The 22,054-nt window shown below is 38.9% G+C and overlaps 2 protein-coding genes across 5 annotated transcripts in view; both read left to right on the forward strand.

Moving 5' to 3' along the window:
- Positions 1 to 11,600, forward strand: part of LOC144628916 (uncharacterized) — a 42,515-nt gene extending 30,915 nt beyond the window's left edge. For all 3 annotated transcript variants that reach the window (XM_078487038.1, XM_078487037.1, XM_078487039.1), the window contains exons 2-3: positions 10,001 to 10,225; positions 11,320 to 11,600. In XM_078487038.1, the coding sequence (XP_078343164.1) occupies positions 10,001 to 10,225; positions 11,320 to 11,489 (395 nt within the window). In that variant the 3' untranslated portion in view covers positions 11,490 to 11,600. The remainder of the gene's footprint in view (positions 1 to 10,000; positions 10,226 to 11,319) is intronic.
- LOC144628911 (uncharacterized) lies at positions 1,836 to 6,847 on the forward strand. 2 transcript variants are annotated; one of them, XM_078487031.1, is made up of 4 exons: positions 1,836 to 1,974; positions 5,096 to 5,317; positions 6,124 to 6,194; positions 6,240 to 6,847. In XM_078487031.1, the coding sequence occupies exons 1-4, from the start codon at positions 1,917 to 1,919 to the stop codon at positions 6,318 to 6,320; spliced, it is 432 nt and encodes a 143-aa protein (XP_078343157.1). In that variant the 5' UTR covers positions 1,836 to 1,916; the 3' UTR covers positions 6,321 to 6,847. The 2 variants fall into 2 exon arrangements, with proteins under 2 accessions (XP_078343157.1, XP_078343156.1); XM_078487030.1 differs by having other exon boundaries at positions 6,124 to 6,847.
- Positions 11,601 to 22,054: the final 10,454 nt, after the last annotated feature.

Raw genomic sequence — 22,054 nt, forward strand, 5'->3', positions numbered from 1 at the left:
GAAAATTTCGCTCTATTGAGGAGAAGGCTCGGCTACCAATTCAAGCCTGGTTTCCAAGCTTCCCAAGAAAGTGATCCCCAAGATTTTTTTGGCTATCCTTGGAGCCTGAAAAACAAGAATACATAGTTACAAAGTCAACATGGCGGCAATGGAGGAAGGAAAAATCGACGTCGTGGTTAAAATCAAACGAGAACAGCGTAAAAAGGATGAACCATTATTTAAAATATTGTGTCATTGCCTTCATTACCTTCGTAATAACTAAGTAAAATGTTTTTGAAGCGTATCTGGTTAAAAATTGTTAAAAATATAGGCTTTCGGCTGCCAAACTGCAGCCTTTAACGAATGATAAAAATGGCGCGAATGAATAAATATATAGGGTAAAAATGTGTGAAAAAATTACAGAATAAAAATGCGTAAAAAGGTGACAAGAAAAATAGTGAGAATATGATAATAAAAGAGAACTATTTTAAAAGAATAGAATATTGTGGAGGTAATGACCTAGCATTGTTGTCCGCTTCAGTTGTCATGGCAGTGTGCCATGACTCAAGAGTTTTTCGCACGCGATAGTCTCCTTTGTCAATGACTCTTGCATTTTTGAAATCAATTTGATGGTCATTCATCCATGCATGGTTTGCAATGTTCGATCCTTTGTTACAATGTTTGACGTTTCTGATGTGTTCTTTTCTTCGCGTCTGTAAACATCTGCCGGTTTCTCCAATGTAACTCCAATTACAGTCATTACAAGGAATCTTGTAGACCACATTTGTTTGAAGGTGGTTGGGAGGTCTGAATTTTGGTGAAGGGAACTCTTGGTGAAGGGTTCTGTGGGGTCTGGTGACGACACGAATTCCATTGTTTGGAAGCAATCTTTTAAGCGGTTCGGTGAGGCCATTGATATAGGGCAGACAAGCCAAGTCAAATGATTCTGATGGCTCGACCCGCTTAAAAAACAAACCAACAAGTTCCTCCGGAGAGGGAATTGTTTCTGTAGTGCGTTTTTTCTTTAAGATGTTAGAGATAATTGATTGGGGGTAGCCATTCGTAATAACATTTTGTTTTTTGAAAACGCGAAAATCTGGGTCGGTTGGACGACGCTAAACAGCGAAAAAAAGGATGGCCTTACACCTTAAAAAGTAAAATCAATGCAGCAAAAACAAAATATTACGTTAACTTTACTCAAACTATTTTCACAATCTCCAGAATTAAGGTTTCAATACACTAAAGATAAATACAGAACAAAGCAATTGCGCAATTAGCCATATTCAAAACGAGCAGGGGACTGGGTACGAATATTCAATATCGATTGCACTGAAAAACTGAGCCCGTCATCTGAAAGAGCATCCACAAATTAGTAACTCAACCAAATTTGAGAGTTATTGGTTTAAACGCATAGGTATGGTTCACTTTTAGAAATTGCTAAAATAAGAGAGCTTAGTATGGATTGGAGGGACTTCCAGCCATACTAAGCTCTCTTATTTTAACGATTTTTAAAAGAGTTCCGTCGCCATGGTAATAAAGCAAAGAAGATGGAGGTGGCTAGGGCATGTTATCAGGAAAGGTCGAGACAGCATAACACGAACTGCATTAAGATGGACACCGGATAGTGGAAGAAGGAAGAAAGGACGTCCACGGGAGACTTGGAGGAGGACGATCGAGGCAGAAATGAAAACAGCAGGGAAGACGTGGAAAGAACTTGAGAAGGCAGCCATGGAAAGGGAGCAATGGAAATCTCTGGTCTCAGCCTTATGTGCCTCCTAGGCGCGAAGAGGATTATGTATGTAATTGCGTGATGAGCCATAGGGTCAAGACGTAGACATGAACGTTTGCGTAATCACATCATATTCGATTTCCTCACGAAGGACAACCGTCACGTAGCTCTTTTGCTCTGCTCTTCAGTCTCTTCAAGTTGACGAATCATGGAAACTCTACCTTTCCTTTTTGTCGCTTTAATGGCTCTGTGTGTGATGCCATCAGGTAAGTGTACTCCGAAATGTTTGAATTTTGCAGATGAAAATGAAAACACAGCGTGATCGCAGGAAAGCGCTCGATCTATTGCCACAGCTTACTCGTTGACTTTTAGCGGGCGTTGTTTGGAATGTTCATGTTGCAATCAACTAAAATGGTACTGTTGTCGATCAATCGAATGTAGATTGGTTTAAATTTTTTTGGAATGGCACTGTCCATCGAGTGGCCACATTTTAGCTGTTTCTAGCTTTTAGTTTCTGAATCAAATACGCTTTAATCCTCAGTTGTCTTTGTTTGAAATTGCAAACCTTTGCCGACGATGTGTTAGTCGTAGAAGGTCTAGATGAAAGCAATACGCACCATAAAGGACCACATTAAGGCATGCCTCGCGCAAAATGTATGTAAAATACTACAATCACCGAGGAATTGGATAGCAAATAAAATGAGAAAAGCAATGCAAATAAAATACGGCCGCGCGCTGGCAGTTTAATTAAGATTAACACCAAGGACAACAGAACGAGCTGTATGAATTTTGCTTTCTCTAGTAAAAATCTTTTTGTTTCGATGGGATGACCAGGTCATAAAACACAGTCTGGGTACCCTGCCTGCTTTTGTAGGCGATAAAATTAACCTTGCCAACCATTTTTTGGCAAATTACGGTCGGGATTTGTAATTCGAACTTCACTGCGAATAAACATTACCGACGTTTGCACGAACGTTCCTCTCTGACAATATTTGCCGCATATCTCCAGTACTAGCAGCTTTGTTAATAATTTCCTTTTATTGTGATCGTATACTTCGTTGCTTCTGCAACGAAATGAAAGAAAAAAAGCACAAAAATCCAGTTGAAATGAAACGTTGTTGTCTACCGAAGCTTGTTTGCCAAGAACATAAGGACCTTCCTCGGTATTAAAACGACCTTTGCGCGACCTTTTTAATAACTTTTCAGCTCGACTTTGATAAAAATGTCAAATTTTGAGTTTTCAAATAGTAATGTGGTAGTACATGTTACAATATTGTGGAGGGTTTGCATGCTTTGGATTGCTTCTCGAAACTTTATATAGACTGTTGTATCATATGAACGACAAGATGTTTTAAATTTTTAAACAAGTAATAAAGCCAGGATCCGAGCCAGAATTTTTTTGTAGATAAAAGTCCTAATCCTTTTTAAAAAGCTAACCGCAAGCAACCCAAGCTAAATTAGGCTAATCGGAGTGCTTTTTAGGCTTACCGGAGCGCTAGGCTCGGATTCTGGCTCTGATCCTAGCTCGGATCCTGGCTCGAATCCTGGATCGCATCCTGGCTCGAAATTTAGGTATCCTCATACGCTGTGCTGTGTGATGTATGGGGTGATGATTGAATTTTGTCTCTGTCCTAAAAAAAAAAAAACAAGTAAAAAAGGTTAAATCAGGAATGGAAAAAATACAGGGTAGCAGCCAATGTTTTGGAAAGAAAAAGCAATCGAAGTTTCGTGACTGATGCAGTTGACGGCTTGTTTTCTTTCTTTGCGGTGTTTTATACCTCGCATCTCATTGGTCGCTACACAATTGGTCCAATTGATGTGTCAAAATCGGCAAATTTCATCACAGGCGAACCAAGCTCACGATGAGAGGAGTTAATAAAAATAATAAACATACCGTGGAACCTCCAAAGACCAAGAGACTGGCAAAATTTGTTCGCTATAACGAGGTCTCGTTATATATATCGAGGTACTTTCTCATACATTTTACTACTACAAGGGCGAAGAATATCGTTCGTTATATCGTGGACTTCGCTATACTAGAGGTTCGTTAAATCGCGGTGTCTGACATTTGCAGAATGCAGACTGCAGACTGCAGACTGCAGACTGCAGACTGCAGAATGCAGACTGCAGAATACAGAATGCAGAACGCAAAATGCAGAACGCAGTATGCAGACTAAGAGAATATATTGTGTTTGCCTTTTCGCATTTCCCAAAATTTACACAGGCAAGCAAAGTCATAAATTTACATATAAACAATACAATATGGCGGATGGGTTCACTTTTTCATAAACATAAATGGTAAGTAACTGTAAGTGAATTTACCGCAGGACTACTTTGTTTTTAAAATTTCAAAACTAAGACAATTTACAGGCTCATGTCATCAACTATAAAAAATAGGAACGCTCAGAAGTGGTCGAAAATTAGACGTTCTTATAAAAAATTGTGTATTTTGTTCGATGATCAAATATTTTAATATTAAAATGTCAAGCTCTGCTGGTTGTCTACCTCCATTTGGCGCGAAAATGTGCACTGATATTTGTCCTCGGACATCATCTGTTCCGAGAATTAAACAGTTTTCCGAGAACGAAGCTCGAGGAAAACGAAGCGCGCCTCCCGTTTTGCGCTGGCGCCCAGTTCTCTCGCGATTCTTCACCTGCGTTTTATTAACGATCGAAGAAAAAACGCCGTGAACAGTATAAGAAATTCGAATGTGCTTGTGTGTATAGACCTTATGCAAAAATGGTTGTCATTGATTTCTGTTGTTTGGTCAAGTTTCTTAAAACGCTGATCGTGGCACTTAAATATGTATGAAATATTATGCTATTCTGAGAAGTTTTAGTGTTTTGGGTTAAATAGCTGCGAATTATGACTCATTAAAATTTAAGAGATTTGAATGGAAAAAGTCACGCCGGCCTGCCAAGCCTCGTTTTCATGTTTTTGGCAATATAAATGCCCCTGTAACTTCCCATTAGATGAAAGTATAGCCTTTAAACTTCATACATTGATTTACTTTGACTTTATCTTTAAGTTTAATTTTGTTGATAAATGTTTTTTTCTGGGAGCCGAAAATTAACAGCCGCCATATTTGCATTGGGTCTATAACATACAAAATCTTATTTGCTCTATCTGACAGCTTTGGCCATCAAATGCTACGAGTGTACAAACTGCCAAGCCTCGTTTTCATGTTTTGGCAATATAAATGCCCCTGTAACTTCCCATGCGAAAGTATAGCCTTTAAACTTCATACACTGATTAACTTTGACTTTATCTTTAAGTTTAATTTTGTTGATAAATGTTTTTTTCTGGGAGCCGAAAATTAACAGCCGCCATATTTGCATTGGCCATGGGTCTATAACATACAAACATCTTATTTGCTCTTTCTGACAGCTTTGGCCATCAAATGCTACGAGTGTACAAACATCCCCGGATACTCAGCGAGCCAATGCGGTGATGACACAGACAAGCTTAAAATCATCAATTGCAATGTGTTTTCTGACAGATGTATGATCTTCACTGGCGCGGTAAAAGTTCCTGGCGCTGGTTCGATGGACGTCGAGCTGAGAAACTGCTCCAGTAGCATTCTGTGTAACCCAGACAGTGAATACAGCAGTAAGTAGAATCAATGTGACCCCCCCCCCGGGGGGAGGGGGTACCCCCAAAAAAATTTGTACGGGGAGGCTCCGCCCCGAGCTTTTACCCCTACCCTTTTATATACCATTTTGCCAGAAATTGTACCCCTTTCGTATACCTTTTAATGAAGAAAGGTACCCCTTTCAATACATTCAATACCATGTCAATACATTCTAAAACGGAAATGTCATACGCTAGAATCTAAGAATATTCACAAGAATATTTTTACTATTGTTCTCTCGAAAGGTAGCTAGCCCTTTGCATGCGTCTGGAACCCGAAGAAGGAGCAGTTTTTTTTCGTAATCATTTTTAAGATGGATTCCGCTGATAGTTTGAGCAATGAGTGCAAAAAATTAAGTACCAATAATCTACTAATTGATTGGTAACATTTTGTATACTATTTGAAACATCTCACTGAAATTCATTTTTCTCTGTGACCCCACGATAAACTCTAGAGCGTTCTCGAGAAAATTAAAGTCAAACCTCATAAAAATGTTTAAAATATGCGCCATTTTGTTGTAAACTGGCGCGAAATGTCCGTTTTAACTGAAATGTAGATAATTTCAAATCCATTTTCTCCGCGGGGTCAGCTTGAGTGCTAAAGTTTTGTCAGGTTTTTGATAGCTGTACTTAAACTGAAACCATGCTATGAGGTCTCTTTGGTAACTTTATTTTTTTGCCTGTATTGCTCGAATGTTCGGCGGAAACCATCTTAAGTCGATAATTACCTGCGTGTCGGGGGATAGTTACACAGTACTACAATAACGACGACATTTTATTTTCAGTGTGCAACATTTTGAACGACACCACCTCTGGAGTTTTTTCTAAATGTAACGTACACTGCTGCCAAGGCGATCTGTGCAATGGCAATGACAATGGCAATGGTAATGAAATTTATGACAATGGCAATGGAGCTGTTCGTATCTCTGGTTTGCTCGCAAGTTTTGTCGCCATTTTGCTGGCTTTGTTCCTGAATTTGTAATTTCCAGGATTTTATTGAAGGTTGTGTGTTACATCAGGAGTTTTATTTTGTTTTAGATTAAGTGAAATATCTGGTTCAGTTTTTTTTTGAAAGGCCAGAAAAGTGATTGCACGATTTTCATTTCTAATCAATACGCATGCAAGTTGTAGAATATAAATTTCCTTTTGTGATTTTGTTACAATTATTTCAAGTTAATTAGAAAAACTTAGTGGATTGTACAACAACTTAACATCGAGTAGTTTTATGATTTTTTCGTGATATTACTATTTAAAAAGAAATGTTTACAAAAGTAGTGAAGAAACAATGTAATAAGTATTGTAAGTAGCATTGTAAGTAGTGCATGTATTTGTGTTGTAAGAAGTGTTCTTTGTGTTGCAATAAATAAATTAAAAAAAAAGTTTATGTTTTTTTGGACAAGATATTGAGGTGGTAAGGATATGATAATTATTGGTCACGTGATGTAACTAGCATATAGCTGCAGCAGAAATTGTTTTTTTAAAGCAATAAACGTCTGAACTTTTTTGTTATTACCGTGTGATGCGTTGTTTTATGATGCAGAATAAACTAGACACCTTGATGAACTTTTCCATGAAAACATTCTTCTGATTCAGTTGGTAAAGGCAAAGTCTGCCTTCGAGCCTAGTGGTTCATCAGGCCGGAGCTTATCCCGGTTTCCGTAGCATGAAGCGACTAGGAGTATTTCTCCCCCCCCCCCCTCCCTATATGGGATGCTAGTTCGTCGCAGGGTTACCCCCAGCATTAGATTCACCGGTACTCAATTATATACCTGAGTGGAGAGAGGTAGTGTAAGAGTAAAGTGTCTTGCCCAAGATTACAACACAATTCGGACCGCTCGATCCGGAGTGAAGCTCACTTACCATTAAGGCTGGTTCTGATATGATCGCCCCGATCGTTTCTATCGCATCGATCGTTTGCGACTGCTGAGATGATCGTAGGCGATGGAAGCGAGTGGAAGCGACCAGGGGTTGTCATTGGTATGAACGAAGACCTACAAAATACAATCATTTTTGCCCTATATCCAGCACAATGACAGCCTTCAATAAAAGAGCAAAACTGGTGGCCTCCTATTATCTTAGTTATTGCTGTTTTAAGGCGAAGAAGGGAAAGAGAAGCTAGAAGTAAAGACCACGGGCGATCCAAGCGATTGTGATCGCCCCAATCGCCAAGGACGTTAGCGTTATTTCTTGGCTGTTTGTTCATTCTAAGAAACAATGAGGAAATTAATAACAATTCGCCAAATTTTTTCCCAATGATGTTTACATTTACTCTGAACAGCCGAAAAAAGGTAAACTTTTCCTGAGAGTTTCACTTGCAACCGTAGCTTAGTTGAAAAGGTGGTTATTACAGTAATCTAAGAATTAACTCCAAAAAAAATACATACACAAACAGCTATGAGCTGAGAGCTCCATCCCCTCTATCATTGAAGTTGTTTGTTTGTTTCTTTTCTTTACGCCAATAAAAAGTTTATGCAAAGATATGTTGTTATTCACCGTCTCTTCGTTATTCATTCGTCTCTGTAAAGATGTAATAAAGGATTATAGGGTAGCAGGCAATGTTTCTGAATGGAAAAGGGATAGAAGTTTCGTTACTGATGCAGTTTGAATGCTTGTTTTCTTTCTTTGCGGTGTTTTATATCTCGCATCATTAGTGGCTACACAATCGGCAAATTTCATGCTCAATGACTTTCACGGATCAAGGATATGAAATCACGAAATAATAAATATAGAAATGATGAGACGTCGCGAAGTTTATACGAAAAGAACGACTGTTCGCTTTCTTGCAGTTCGGTTGTTCTTTCTCGGAGTTGAATAATTTTTGTCCAAGCCTGCAAATTTGCCTTGCAGCACTGTTCGAAACGTCATTAATTTACATAGAAACAAAACAATGGAGTAGGCGGATACACTTTCAGAAACATAAATGGTAAGTGAATTTACCGCAGGATCACTTTGTTTATAAAATTCCAAAACTTAAAACATTTACAGGCTCAAGTCGTCAACAATAAAACAAAACAAAACAAAACAAAAAAATAGAAACGCTCAGCCCTGATCGAAAATTAGACGCACTTATAAAAAAAGTGTGTGTTCTACTGGAGCAGAACCAGGAATAGATGGCACGCAATGCATGCAGACTTATGTAGAAACGTGGACGTATCACAAGGGGTCTTACATAATTTTGTGGAATTTTGTCAAAACGTTAACGTAAATAAAAGTAGCTGATACCTTGTTTAAGCATAAGAAGCAATGTTAACGGTTGCATAAATAGCATAGTAAGGATCTGATGGAATTCAATAAATGCAGTAGTTATGAACTCACAGGTCAAGGATGCATAAAACATTTTCTTAGAAGATTTGCTCAATTGAACAACAATAATATTTTATTTTAAAACAGTTTCTATTTTTATTTTTTTAGAATTTCCTATGTTGTCTTAACCCTATTCAGACCGGCCTTTTTGGGATCTTTTCAAACCGCAGGGGGGGATTCCGCTCCCCCCCCCCCTCAGTAACTTCCAGAATATTTAAACAATCACAATGAAACTTAGAGGATATATAGTATGTCCGAAAATATATCTTTTGGTATACGTCACGTGGGATGATGACGTCACATCACGTGACAATTACATCATAATGTCAAAACAGCCGCCATCTTGGATTTCGATTTTTTTCAAAAACGTCAGAAAACTGCCCAAAATTACTGCAAAGCATTCAAAATTAATAAAACTGTGCTTAAAAACCGTAAAAAGGTGAACTTTAATTGCATTAAAGTTAGTTTTCATTAATAGAAACACGAAAATTACAAATTTGGAAAAACATGCCTGTCAAAATGCCGTTGCCATGGTGACATCAAGTTCCTGACGCAATATCCTATCCTACTAAATTGTTCCCAGATAAATTTTACATAAACTTGTAAAGTTTGGCAGCGTTTGTTTGAATCTTCAAAAAGTTATAAACGTTAAAAGTCAGCGCGGGCACTTCCCCCCCCCACCCCCGGTCTGGATAGGGTTAACAAAGATTGTGTTATAAAATAGAATGCAAATGAATATAACTCGCACGCTTCGCTATTAGAAATTTCTATCTAATAAATATAATAGATCCTATCATAGATAATTAGTCTCATTGATTTATACATTGCAGTGTTCCATTGTAACTGCACGGGAGTATTTTGCTTTTGTGTTCTATGCGGAGATTGTTTAACTTGATTTCAGTCTGTTTGATCGCGCTAAACAGAATAAAAGATCAGTCGATCGTCTGCCGGCATAAAGCCATGGCGGTATCACTTGAGCAGTCTAAGAAGTTCGAATGTGTTTGTGTGTATAACGTAATAGACTGTTCACAGTCCCCTATTTTTCCGTGAAGTCGTAGAAATGGATCGTTCAGTCCGACGGGCCGCCATCTTGGTTTACGAACGCGAGCAAAAAATGGGGAGAGTGCAAAAAAACCCGTGGGTGGGGGGGGGGGGAGTGTGCTCTCCCACCCCCACGCTATGAGCATCCAGCCCAGCCACCCACGGGGTTTTTGGAATCTCCCCAGTTTTCGGTCGCGTTCGTAAACCAAGATGGCGGCTCGTCGGACTGAACGATCGATCTCTACGACTTCACGGAAAAATAGGGGACTGTGAACAGTCCAATAACGTAAATATCTTAATTATCTCCTTATCTGACAGCTTTGGCCATCAAATGCTACGAGTGTACAAACATCCCCGGATCCACAGGAAGCGCTGTATGCAGTGATAACGCTGACAACCTTAAAACCATCAATTGCGAGCCGATTTTTGACAGATGCATAACCTTGACTGGCACCGTAACAGTTCCTGATGTTGGTCCGTTAGACATCGAGCTGAGAAACTGCTCCAGTAGCATCCTTTGTAACCCGGACAGTTCATTAGACAGTAAGTAAAACTAATATTGAGGTTACACTGTAGAATGTCGGTGGGAAGGGCCCGACCTAGTCCTCCAAATCAGAAACACAACAATATTTCCTCGGGCCCCTTCTTTTTCGACGCCTGCCGCACAGGTTATCATTTACCTGATAAAAATAACATAAAATACCAGGGCCGGGTTGTTCGAAAGATGATTAACGCTAACCCAGGATTAAAAGATGATCAAGGTTTAAATTTCTCTTGTTTTAAAGGGTTTCCCAAAGCTAATATTTTGTTAAGTTTGAGATTGGTCCATGTCAAAACTGTGGGACAGAAAATATTAACAGAAAACCTCAACGAAATTATATAAGTTGAAATCAAATTTCACGCTAATCCTGGATAAGCTTAATCGCGCTTTGAATAACCGGGCCCAGAAGATTAATAATGATCCATCCAAACGCAGCAACTAACAATCAAAGTTTTCACAATTGTGTTCTCATTTGTGTGCAGTAGTATACGATACCCGAACAAGGAGCCGTTATTTTTTTCTTGATTAATTTTAAGTTGCTAATTACCTGCGTGTCGAGGGGTAGCTACCTTATTCTTACTAATTTTCGCGCGTCCTTAATTTCGCGAAAATTCGGGAGCCGAATTTCGCGAGTATTTATTTTCGCGATTGCAAGAACAATTAGAGCAAAAGTGTATTAAATTTCGCGATTTTGTCAATGTTTTATGGATCAACCGTCAAAGACTAAGGAACACAATGGTCAAACTCAATGTTACTACAAGGAGCCTGCAAGCGGAAACTTTGGTAACTGTGCTTTAAGGGCTTTGGCCGCTCGAGGTTAACAAGCTGACGAAAACAGTAATCAGAGGTAGGGTGGTAGTCGAAAGCAAGACGGAACGATATTTTCAAGGATATTTAGTCGCAGGTCCAAAAATGATTGTTTTAATATAAAATATGGTATTAATTTTCGCGGGTTTAAATCGCGCGCAACGTTGTATTCGCGCGTATTAAATTTCGCGTTTTTTTTGAAAACGCGAAAATCGCGAAAATTTGTACCCGCGAAAATTAGTAAGAATAAGATACACAGTAAACATTAATGACGACATTTTATTTTCAGTGTGCAACCTTTTGAACGACACCACCGGCGGAGTTTTTACTAAATGTAACGCAGACTGCTGCCAAGGCGATCTGTGCAATGGCAATGGCAATGGCAATGGAACTGGTCGCATCTCTGGTTTGCTCGCAAGTTTTGTCGCCATTTTGCTGGCTTTGTTCCTGAATTTGTAATTTACAGGATCGTATTGAAGTGTGTGTGTTACATCAGGAGTTTTATTTTGTTTAAATTTAAGTGAAATACCTGGTTCAGTTTTTTTGAAAGGCCAGAAAAGTGATTGCACGTTTTTCGCACGTTTTTTTGGCAAAATAAAATGGTTGTTGTTGTTGTTGTTGTTGTTTTCATTTCTAACCAATACGCATGAAAGTTGTAGAATATAAATTCCTTTTGTGATTTTGTTACAATTATTTCAAGTTAATTAGGAGAACTTAGTGGATTGTACAATAGCTTAACATCAAGTAGTTTGTGTTTTTTTTTGGAAAAAATATTTCTAACAGTTGTGTACCTGACAAGATATTGAGGTGGTAAGGATAAAATTATTGGTCACGTGATGTAACTAGCAGCAGAAATTGTTTTAAAGCAGAAATTGTTTTAAATTTTAAAGCAATAAACGTTTGAACTTTTTTTGTTATTACTTGTCATGCATTGTTTTATGATGCAGAATTAACAAGACATCTTGATGATCTCTTCCATAAAAAAATTCCTCTGACTGCAGGTAAAGGTAAAGTCTGCATTCGAGCCTAGTGGCTCATCAGGCCGGAGCTTTTCCCGGTTTTCGTAGCCTCGAAGCGACTAGAAATATTTCTACTCCACCCTTGATGCGATGCTAGTCCATCGCAGGGTTACCCCCAGCATTAAATTCACCGGTACCCAATTATACACCTGAGTGGAGAGAGGTAGTGTGAGAGTAAAGTGTCTTGCCCAACATATGCCTATAACAGACATATGCCTATAACAGGAAGTCTTGATTCCATTCAGTTTTATGTAGGGTTTAATAAATTTAAATGATACAGCCATAAGGTGCGTCTGTTTGAAATATTTTAATTGTAGGCCCTCTTTAATACCTAAATGACCGATATATTTACTCTTTAATCCTTCCCACTTATAAACCTGAAGCATGAAAAAGGTACCCCTTTCGGGCAGAGCCTCCCCGTATAGGCCATTATCAGTGGCCCCTATCAGTGGCCAGGGATGAATTCGTTTGTGGATCGACGGATTTAGCCTTTTACAGCGCACGGATTGCGGGCTTTAGCAATATAGTGAGCAGGATCACTCTGAAATCACAAGGGTTGATGTGCCGCCCTCAGTTGAAAACCTTTGCAATTAGTGAGTTGAACAGTGTGAATGAACGTTGCTTTCATGTGGAAAGTCAAGGCCTTTACAAAAAATGTTCTGAAGATGAACTCGTTTTTTGTGTGGATTTCCACACATTGTCATGATGCAGTTTTTTCCGATTGGGGGGTCACTTTCCGTGTTAACTCGATTAAGTGCTTTCGGAAGGATTCGATAGTGTTCGGAGAATCCGAAGTTTCAGTGAGATGTAACGGGCAGTCAAGGCGGTGAGCTATTCAATCAGTATCGAGTAAGTCGCAATTTATTCGTGAATCTAGAAGCGATTTCGTCTCGTAAAAGCGGCGCCGCGAGTTAAGAAATCAACTGCCTAAAAGAGACTTGTTCGCGAAGAGTTTGAAATGAATTTCCTTTTGAAAAAGAAGAAACTCGTATTAGAGGCACAAATAACTCTCCGTGTATAAAGGAAGAAACTTTTTCAGGAAGGAGAATATTTCCCCGTGTTCAAATGTGAAAAGGGTGAAACTGCATTTATTTGGCGGCAAATAGTAACACCATCGGTTGACGAAAATATACACAGAATGAATGCGCAATGGGTCACCGAAACAAGTTCGATGATCATGTTTAGTTTTACACACGTCTTGGGCTTCGGAATATAATATCACGTACTCCATTTGGCTCTCAAGTCATGAATAACCTAAGACCGATGTCGAATTCAGAACTGCCTAAAAAACATTGTCCTTAAAGTATAAAAATAACATCAAATCGTAAAATTTGCATATTGTAACTGTGCAACAAGATAATTTAATTGTTGGTTGAAATTAAGTCGCTCGCCGCTTCTCAAACCACCGACTCAAAAATTAAAGAACAGTGAATATTTCTTGAAGAAAAAAATATTCTTCTGCCTTTCTAGGCAAGCAACTAAGAAACTATACATTAGCGAAAGCTTATTGAAACGTACATATTCCAGAAAGGTTATAAGAGGACATATGCACAAATTTCAAACAAAAATGAAAATTCTTGGCAAGAGCCCTGTAATGGATTTCGCTCATTCTCTTACCATGGGTAGGCCTTAATATAAAATAAATCACAGTATACTTTGTTTGGCTAAATATCGATTTGTTTCCGAGAAAATCGATAATTCTAAAATCCAGCAAAATTGACGCTTTCGGAGCTCAAAATTTATGCCGAGTTTGTTAGCTTCGCGTCGAAAAATAAAGCACTCTGGAAGAAAAATACCTATTTAATATCGAAGAATAACATCAAATTAGTACGTCGAAAGCAATTTCTGCTCTTAAAGTCCTTTTATTTACAAAATATAATTAAGTTTATTCGACACACTTTTGATTTAATTCAAAATAGGTCAAACTTATCGCTTTATTTAAGTATGAGCGAAGCGAAATAAATGGCCGAAAATTTGGTGTTAGACAGATAAATGATTGTTCTTTTCGATACTAAAAGGATTTCCTGGAGAAATGATTTAGTGCGATGCTTTCAGATCTCAAAGTTGCTTAAAATTCGTTAATTTAACCGACCGTGACATTGTTGATCTTATCAACATTATGTAAACATTCCACGCAAAGGTTAATTTTCCCCATGTGAACTTCAACTGAGTAAAATAAAAACATAGACTTGCTTACCGTGGTGTTCGCTGATATGTTGTAAATCCTGTTTTCCTCATTTACGACAAAACCTAAGCCCTCGGCGAAGCTGTTATCCAATTTTCTTGACGCGCCATTTGTAACTGATTTCCACGTCTTGAAGTGACAGTTCTTTTCCATGCATTCTTGAAAACAGTCCTGAGTCTTAACTGATCAGTGTAAACAGGAATACGAAGTACTTTGCTTTAAATCAACTTAAAGCTTAGCAGCAGTGGTAGATAAATCGATACGGCCGGCGAATCTTCGTTTCGAAAACCGCCATTTGAGATTTGTCGGCCCTTTGTCCTGCGGTATGCAGATAATTAATTCACACTTGAGTAACTTCCGGCACATGAAATCGACAACCACCGTGACCAGAAAGCACCCTGCCTTTTGGTGATTGGTTGAGGCACTATTTTTATCATTTTAACATAAGCTCTCAATGAAAAACTTTTGGGCTGAGAGAGTTGTTAAATGGTTGTTAAATGGTTGCATGAAAGCGCTTTTAACTTCCGGGTCGAAAGTTCTTCTGTTGCGTTGCTTCGCTTTGCTGCATATTTACAATACAACAATACAATACAATACAATGTTTAATGTGGTCATTACACTTAGCTATGGTTTCGATGCGTCCCGCAGATATGGTTAGCAAAATCTGCGGGAACGCACCAGCTAGTTTACAGGTAAGCCACAATGAAAATAAAAAATAAAAAAATAAAAAATAAATAAAAATAAAATAAAATAAAGTAAAGTGAATAAAATTCTTCAAAGCTTTAAAGCTTTAAATATGTGCGACGCATTTCCTGATTAAAAATGAGCTAAAAGTTATAGAATATATACAATTATTTAATTAAAAATTACAAATGACGACTAATATCTACAGCATTTAACGCCTTTCTAAAGGTTTTATAGCATATTGAAGTTCTGGCAGTGTCTGAGAGGCTATTCCATAATTTGGGGGCGAAATTCTTACCCTTGTTCAAATTCTTGATTAGGCTAAGGCAAAACAGTTGTAGAGTCAACTCTCCCTTATTGAAGATCTCTATAAGACGGACACCTGGTGTTAGTCCTGTCCTTGCCGTTTTTTCAGTCATTTTTATACTCTAACCAGCTAGGCTACGTTTACACGGGACCGGACCGGAGCCGTTCCGAACTGGACCGGACCGGATCGGCCTCTGTTTACACGGAAGCGTTTGGCACCGATCCATGTGTTTACACAGGACGGTTCTGGAACCGGTCCGGAACGGTTCCATAACTTGACCTGCAAAATAGCAGGTCCAGTTTTGGTTCCGTCCCGCACCGGTTCCAGAACGGCCCCGTGTAAACAGAAGGCCTATCCTATCCGTGTAATTAGAAGGCATATCCTATCCGAAAATCGGACCGAAACGTTCCGGACAGTAGCAGTGGTTGATAAATCGATTCGGCCGGCAAATCTTCTTTTCGAAAACTGAGATTTGTCGGCCCTTTGTCATGCGGTGTGCAGATAATGTATTTCACACTTGCGTAACTTCCGGCACATGAAATCGACAACCGCCGTGACCAGATCCCAGATAGCACCCTGCGTTTTGGTATAGTATTGGTTGAGGCACCATATTATTGCTATATTAATATAAGCTCTAAATGAAAAACTTTTGGGCTGAACATGTAATTAAGTTTCACTTTAGGTAGCTACCGTTTGTGAAAGTTGCTAAATAGTTGCATGACAGCGCTTTTAACTCCCGGGTCTAAGGTTCTTCTGTTGCGTTGCTTCGCTTTATAGTTTTTTTTTGTTCTTACCTTTGTCCAAGTTCTTGATTAGGTCAAGGCAAAACAGGTGAAAGCAAAATCTAAGATGTTATCGTTGGATCCGTCTTCCGTGAATGTTAAAAAATATGACCATGTATATATTCTGTTGGGGTCCGGCGTAAACAAGGGAAGGTGCCCCCCGCCAGAGCTTGCGGGGAGGGACAAGCGCCTCGCCGTCAGGGAACCCAAATGTTTTAAAAATATCATAGTCATTATATAAATATTTTGTTTTTAAACCTGTTTTCCGGTGTGTTTTTGAGTTGATTTGGAAGCTATTAGGGGAAAACGGTTTAAGTTTCAAATATTATCCGCAGTCTATTCCTTCATAAATAAGACGGTTATAATTATAATACGACTCAAGTTTCCAAACAACAAGAGATATAAAGTAATAACTTTATAATCACCTTAATTCTCAATTCAATAGGCGAACTTTATTAGGAAGGAGTTGTCGAAGCTGGGGTATTCCCCAAAAACGGCTCTGTGCCGTCCAATGAGGTCGTGGTTTTGGGTTCCCGATCTAGAACGGGATTTTCAATATCAGACGATATCTAGAACGAGATATGGTATTTTGAACACACAAAAGTTCCAAAATATCAGCAGCCAAAACGGGGTGACTTGTTTCTAGAACGCGGTATCTTTTGAATGCAAGTTCTTTCTAACTGAATACCAGAGGCCCTTCCAATTACGCTGGTAAAAAGGGAATGTTATGCTTCTAACAATGCTTGTTTTTTGTCCGATATAATGCTCAACTGTAATTATGCTCATTTTTTTTTAAGAATGCTACTTTGGTATAAATGCTTTGTTGTACTTTGCAGAAATAAATACAAAATATGGCATCACGTCAGAAGTCCATAACAAACTTCTGATTACGTGTACTTTTCTTCACCTAGCTTAATCTAATGAAGTGAAAAGCACCCTTTCCTTAATTTTTACACCAATAATTTTTTATACAGTCATAAATGTTCAGCGTTTTATTATAAATTGTTTACCGTGACTGGTATTACAACTGCATATACATGATATATGGTCCCTTTTTTCCCCACCCCTTCCCCACCTTTCCTTCCCGCTTTTATTTCGCCCAATCCTCCACAGGAGAAAGAAGGAGAGCTTGTTTACAGGCTAGACTACACAGCGGAATATATATTTTTAACTGACATTCACGGGAGACGGATCCAACGACGCCATCTAAGGCTTTGTGTACAGCCAACTCTCTCTGAAACGGGTACCTTCGGGACCGGCTCCAACTCAGTTCGTCTAAAAGAGATCTCCGTCTTATAGGGATTTTAACGTCGTTTCAAATTTTCCACTGAAGAAGGGACAAGAATTTGAACAAGGGTAAGAACTGGATAAAAAATATGAAACAAAGCGAAGCAACGCAACAGAAGAACTTTCCACCCGGATTTCATGCAACCATTTAACAACTCTCTCGAACGGTGGCTAACTGAAGTGAAACTTTATTACAAGTTCAGCCCAAAAGTTCTTCATTGAGAGCTTATGTTAAAATGATAAAAATAGTGCCTCGACCAATATTTCGAAAAGGAGGGTGCTATCTGGTCACGGTGGTTGTCGATTTCATGTGCCGGAAGTTACTCAAGTGTGAATTAATTATCTGCATACCGCAGGACAAAGGGCCGACAAATCTCAAATGGCGGTTTTCGAAACGAAGATTCGCCGGCCGTATCGATTTATCTACCACTGCTGCTAAGCTTTAAGTTGATTTAAAGCAAAGTACTTCGTATTCCTGTTTACACTGATCAGTTAAGACTCAGGACTGTTTTCAAGAATGCATGGAAAAGAACTGTCACTTCAATACGTGGAAATCAGTTACAAATGGCGCGTCAAGAAAATTGGATAACAGCTTCGCCGAGGGCTTAGGTTTTGTCGTAAATGAGGAAAACAGGATTTACAACATATCAGCGAACACCACGGTAAGCAAGTCTATGTTTTTATTTTACTCAGTTGAAGTTCACATGGGGAAAATTAACCTTTGCGTGGAATGTTTACATAATGTTGATAAGATCAACAATGTCACGGTCGGTTAAATTAACGAATTTTAAGCAACTTTGAGATCTGAAAGCATCGCACTAAATCATTTCTCCAGGAAATCCTTTTAGTATCGAAAAGAACAATCATTTATCTGTCTAACACCAAATTTTCGGCCATTTATTTCGCTTCGCTCATACTTAAATAAAGCGATAAGTTTGACCTATTTTGAATTAAATCAAAAGTGTGTCGAATAAACTTAATTATATTTTGTAAATAAAAGGACTTTAAGAGCAGAAATTGCTTTCGACGTACTAATTTGATGTTATTCTTCGATATTAAATAGGTACTTTTCTTCCAGAGTGCTTTATTTTTCGACGCGAAGCTAACAAACTTGGCATAAATTTTGAGCTCCGAAAGCGTCAATTTTGCTGGATTTTAGAATTATCGATTTTCTCGAAAACAAATCGATATTTAGCCAAACAAAGTATACTGTGATTTATTTTATATTAAGGCCTACCCATGGTAAGAGTATGAGCGAAATCCATTTAAGGACTCTTACCGACATATGTTTGACCGTAGGAAACCTGTGCTCATAAAATGGCGCCAACGCATTGAAAAAAAAAAAACGTTTATCGATGATTTGTTTACACAGCCGATCTGAGACAGTTCACGTGCTGCACGCGACATTTCTTTTCGAATGAAAATTAGTATCCCTTCTTGTTAGCGGTAAGGGTAGGTTTTTGGTTTCAAAAACTAGCTTTTATTAGGATTTTGGGATTTTATTTCCATGAAAAAATGGCATCTGTCGTAAACGACGTGACGAGGCCTAGGGGGTACGATATGAACGGGACGGGTAAGTCATGGTCTTTTCTAAACCAGGGTGTCTAGGGCAGAACACCGTAGACTTATTCATCTGTGTTGGTAGCCTAAATTTTAGGAGCAGGCGACCAGAGAAAGACGTCTGAAATTCAGGCTACTGTGTTGGAGGACGACAGAACGCCAATTTTTTTTAGTGTTTGAGCATTGCGTGACATCCCAAAAAAACGGCGTGCACTTGTTTTCTTCTAACAGTCTTGTGAAAAATTAATCGATTGATTTCTCGTCTCGTGTACATGTCTTGAATTAATCGACTCTAAACGTTATGTTGTTGACTCGTGAGTCGATACTCCAAGGACTGTTAACTTACATTTGACCGGTGCTATGTACAGTGAAAATAATTCATATACATAATGGAAGTCCACACATGTACGCATTGCGGACTCACTTTTATTTCCTCTCTCTTCATGCTTTATCAATACGGCGCTCACCCGATCAAAATACGCTCGCTCGCCAAAATCCGCTTGGATTGCAGGCTTTGTCTCTTACGGGGGTGGGGGGAGTCGCCACTTTTCTTTGACGGCATAACGGAAGCCGGGAAACGGTAGAAATTTGTGTCAATCATGCGTGTAAAATGCGAATAATGGCGGGTTTTGCGTGAATCAAGTATGCCCACTCTTTCAAGTATGCCCACTCCTCGAGTCCTGACTAAAGCAGCAGCAAGACAACTATTAATAATATTTTTCTTTTTGTTAATAAATTATGCTTCAGCGTTCCCTTATTTTAAAGAGAGATGGTGTTATGAGTAATGAAGTGCACGTCTATACACTTCAAGAATTTATTCTCATGTGATTTTACTGAACATGTGAACTTAAAATCACGTGATAACAACAACTACACAGAACAACCAACTTATCATAACAGCTGGAACATTTGATAGCTGATATTATGCTCAAGTAATATGAAATTGCAAAACACGAAACAAACCCAAACTGCTTAGGGACTGTTCATTTTTTATGGGGTAAGGGGGGCTGGTGGGATTTGATAGATAGTCGCTGTTATATATAATGGCCCCCCCTTCTTCATCGAAAATTTTTGCCTGGCCCCCCCTCGAAATCATTTTTTTTTCGATGACCCCCCCCCCCAAAAAGAAAACAACAACAACAACAATAATCAAGTGAAATTAAAATATATCGAGCCTTGTGAATAAAGAATTTATCAGTGTACAAAAAACACATCCCAAATAGCTGGCATTGCCTCAACTGTTTATTGTGGATGTCGTCTGTTAGTATGGGTTGTCTGCACTTGTAACCAATAAGCTGTTGGGTTGAGTTAATGGCATTTGGTACATAACAAAGTAGGGGGGTTCGGGGGCCTGCTCCCCCGAGAAAAAGTGAATTTTGAGAACCTCAGGAATGTTATTTTGGGCATTCTGGGAATTTTTTTTTACTCTTACAGAAGCCTCTTTACAACACTTAAAAGTATAATTATATTTAGTGACCCCCCCTTACAGACCATTTTTTTTGGCTGCCCCCCCCCTTTAAAGCCAAATTTTTTCGGATGGCCCCCCCTCAAATCCCACCAGCCCCCCCACCCCCTCATAAAAATCTCATAAAAAATGAACCGTCCCTTAGTACCTTGAAACTACTTTATTCCATTTGCGTGTTTAGCGAACGGTTCACTGCTTTAAAGGTTTTGTCATACATCTCAGTGAGGCAAAGGAACCAGACGATCAATAAAGAATCGCTCCAGGCTCCCTTCGATCCAGTGATCAAACCAATAGGAAGCTAAGCCTGGTACTAAAGTTTGATGTTATCTCGAATGGCTAGTCAAAACAATTTTAATTGCTCAATAAATAAATATTTTCAAGTGTTTTCACAAAGTATGAGAGGTTTGTTTCATTGTCTTTCAAAAGAATAGATTGTATTTAGAACTTGCTGCCATTCAGATTAAAGTGTAAAGTAAGGAAAATATAAAAGCTATCTGACCTATCCTTATTTCATATAGCTAATTTATACTTTCGCCCAATGAATAGTGATTCATTTCCCTTTGTTTGTTCAGGGTATTCGGGAGCTGTAGATTCAAAAACTGTCCTTTATATGCTAAGTGAATTCCGTCAGTCGTCTCTTGGCCTTGGGATAGCGGCGCCAAATCTCATAAAGACCATAAAAGGCGCAGTAGCCTCGGACGCACTATTAATTAAATTGCGTTAGGCATTTCATTATCAACTAATTAAGAAATTTTTTTGTTATGCAGAATACGTTTTGCGCTTCAGCAACTCAGTTCAGTGAGTCTAGAGAAAGCACATATTTGAGAGCTAGTAGCCGTGATCCATTGATTTGAAACTGAAAAACTACTTAGCGCTTGAAACGAACCCAAAATTCGCACGCCTTTCTTTTGTCGCGCAAGTATTAAATGTTGCTAAATCATGAAGAAATTGTTCCAGCTATTGGATTAAAAGAGCCAATTTGCAATCTGATTAGATACCCAAGCTTATTAATTATCCACGAGCTAATCAAAATGGACCAGACTGTAGCTCGAAGACTGTTCTTTTGCGACAACCGGGAGCCCAGACGAAAGCGAAATTCTCGAGACTCGGCCTCTTGGCTAGTCACGGATTTAAATATCACGCTTGCGACTCTGTTTGACCAGCATTTACTTGCACTTGCGTTGACTTGCGAGAACAAAGTTGCAGCAATTAAGTTGCACTTGTGAGAACAAAGTTAAACGCAAGTCGGTGCAATGTTTTCGCCGTTGATAGGGCCCGTCGAGATAATTGACTTTCACTGGACGTTTAGGGGGTAGAGGTGGTTAAAGGAGAGAAAAGATTTGGACGCCAGTGTGGGTCCTTTTGAGCCAAAAAAAACAACAACATTCGGCAACATGATGCATCTGTTTCTTATTAATTTTTCCATATGAAAGAGACCGGGATGCCGCTCATCGTCTCGTTTAGGGGGGGGGGGGGTTAATTTCGGATTTTAGTCTCACTTACGGTGTTTTGGGAAAAAACGTCATTATTTTGAACCACCAGGGTCTCGTTTACCTTCAGATAGGAAGAACACAAGAAAAATTAATTATACATTTAGCATTTTGGTTTCTTTGAGGGGTAAAAAAGGCTTGTGTCGCGCCCACTAATATTGTAATATGGAGGCCGACTAGCCGCCCTCCAATCAGATGTCAATCACATCATAATCTATTTCTGTGCATAGCACAACCGCAGCTAT

The sequence above is a fragment of the Oculina patagonica genome, chromosome 10 (assembly GCF_052425735.1).
Source record: "Oculina patagonica isolate OP01 chromosome 10, crgOcupat, whole genome shotgun sequence".
Classification (NCBI taxonomy): Eukaryota; Metazoa; Cnidaria; class Anthozoa; order Scleractinia; family Oculinidae; genus Oculina; species Oculina patagonica.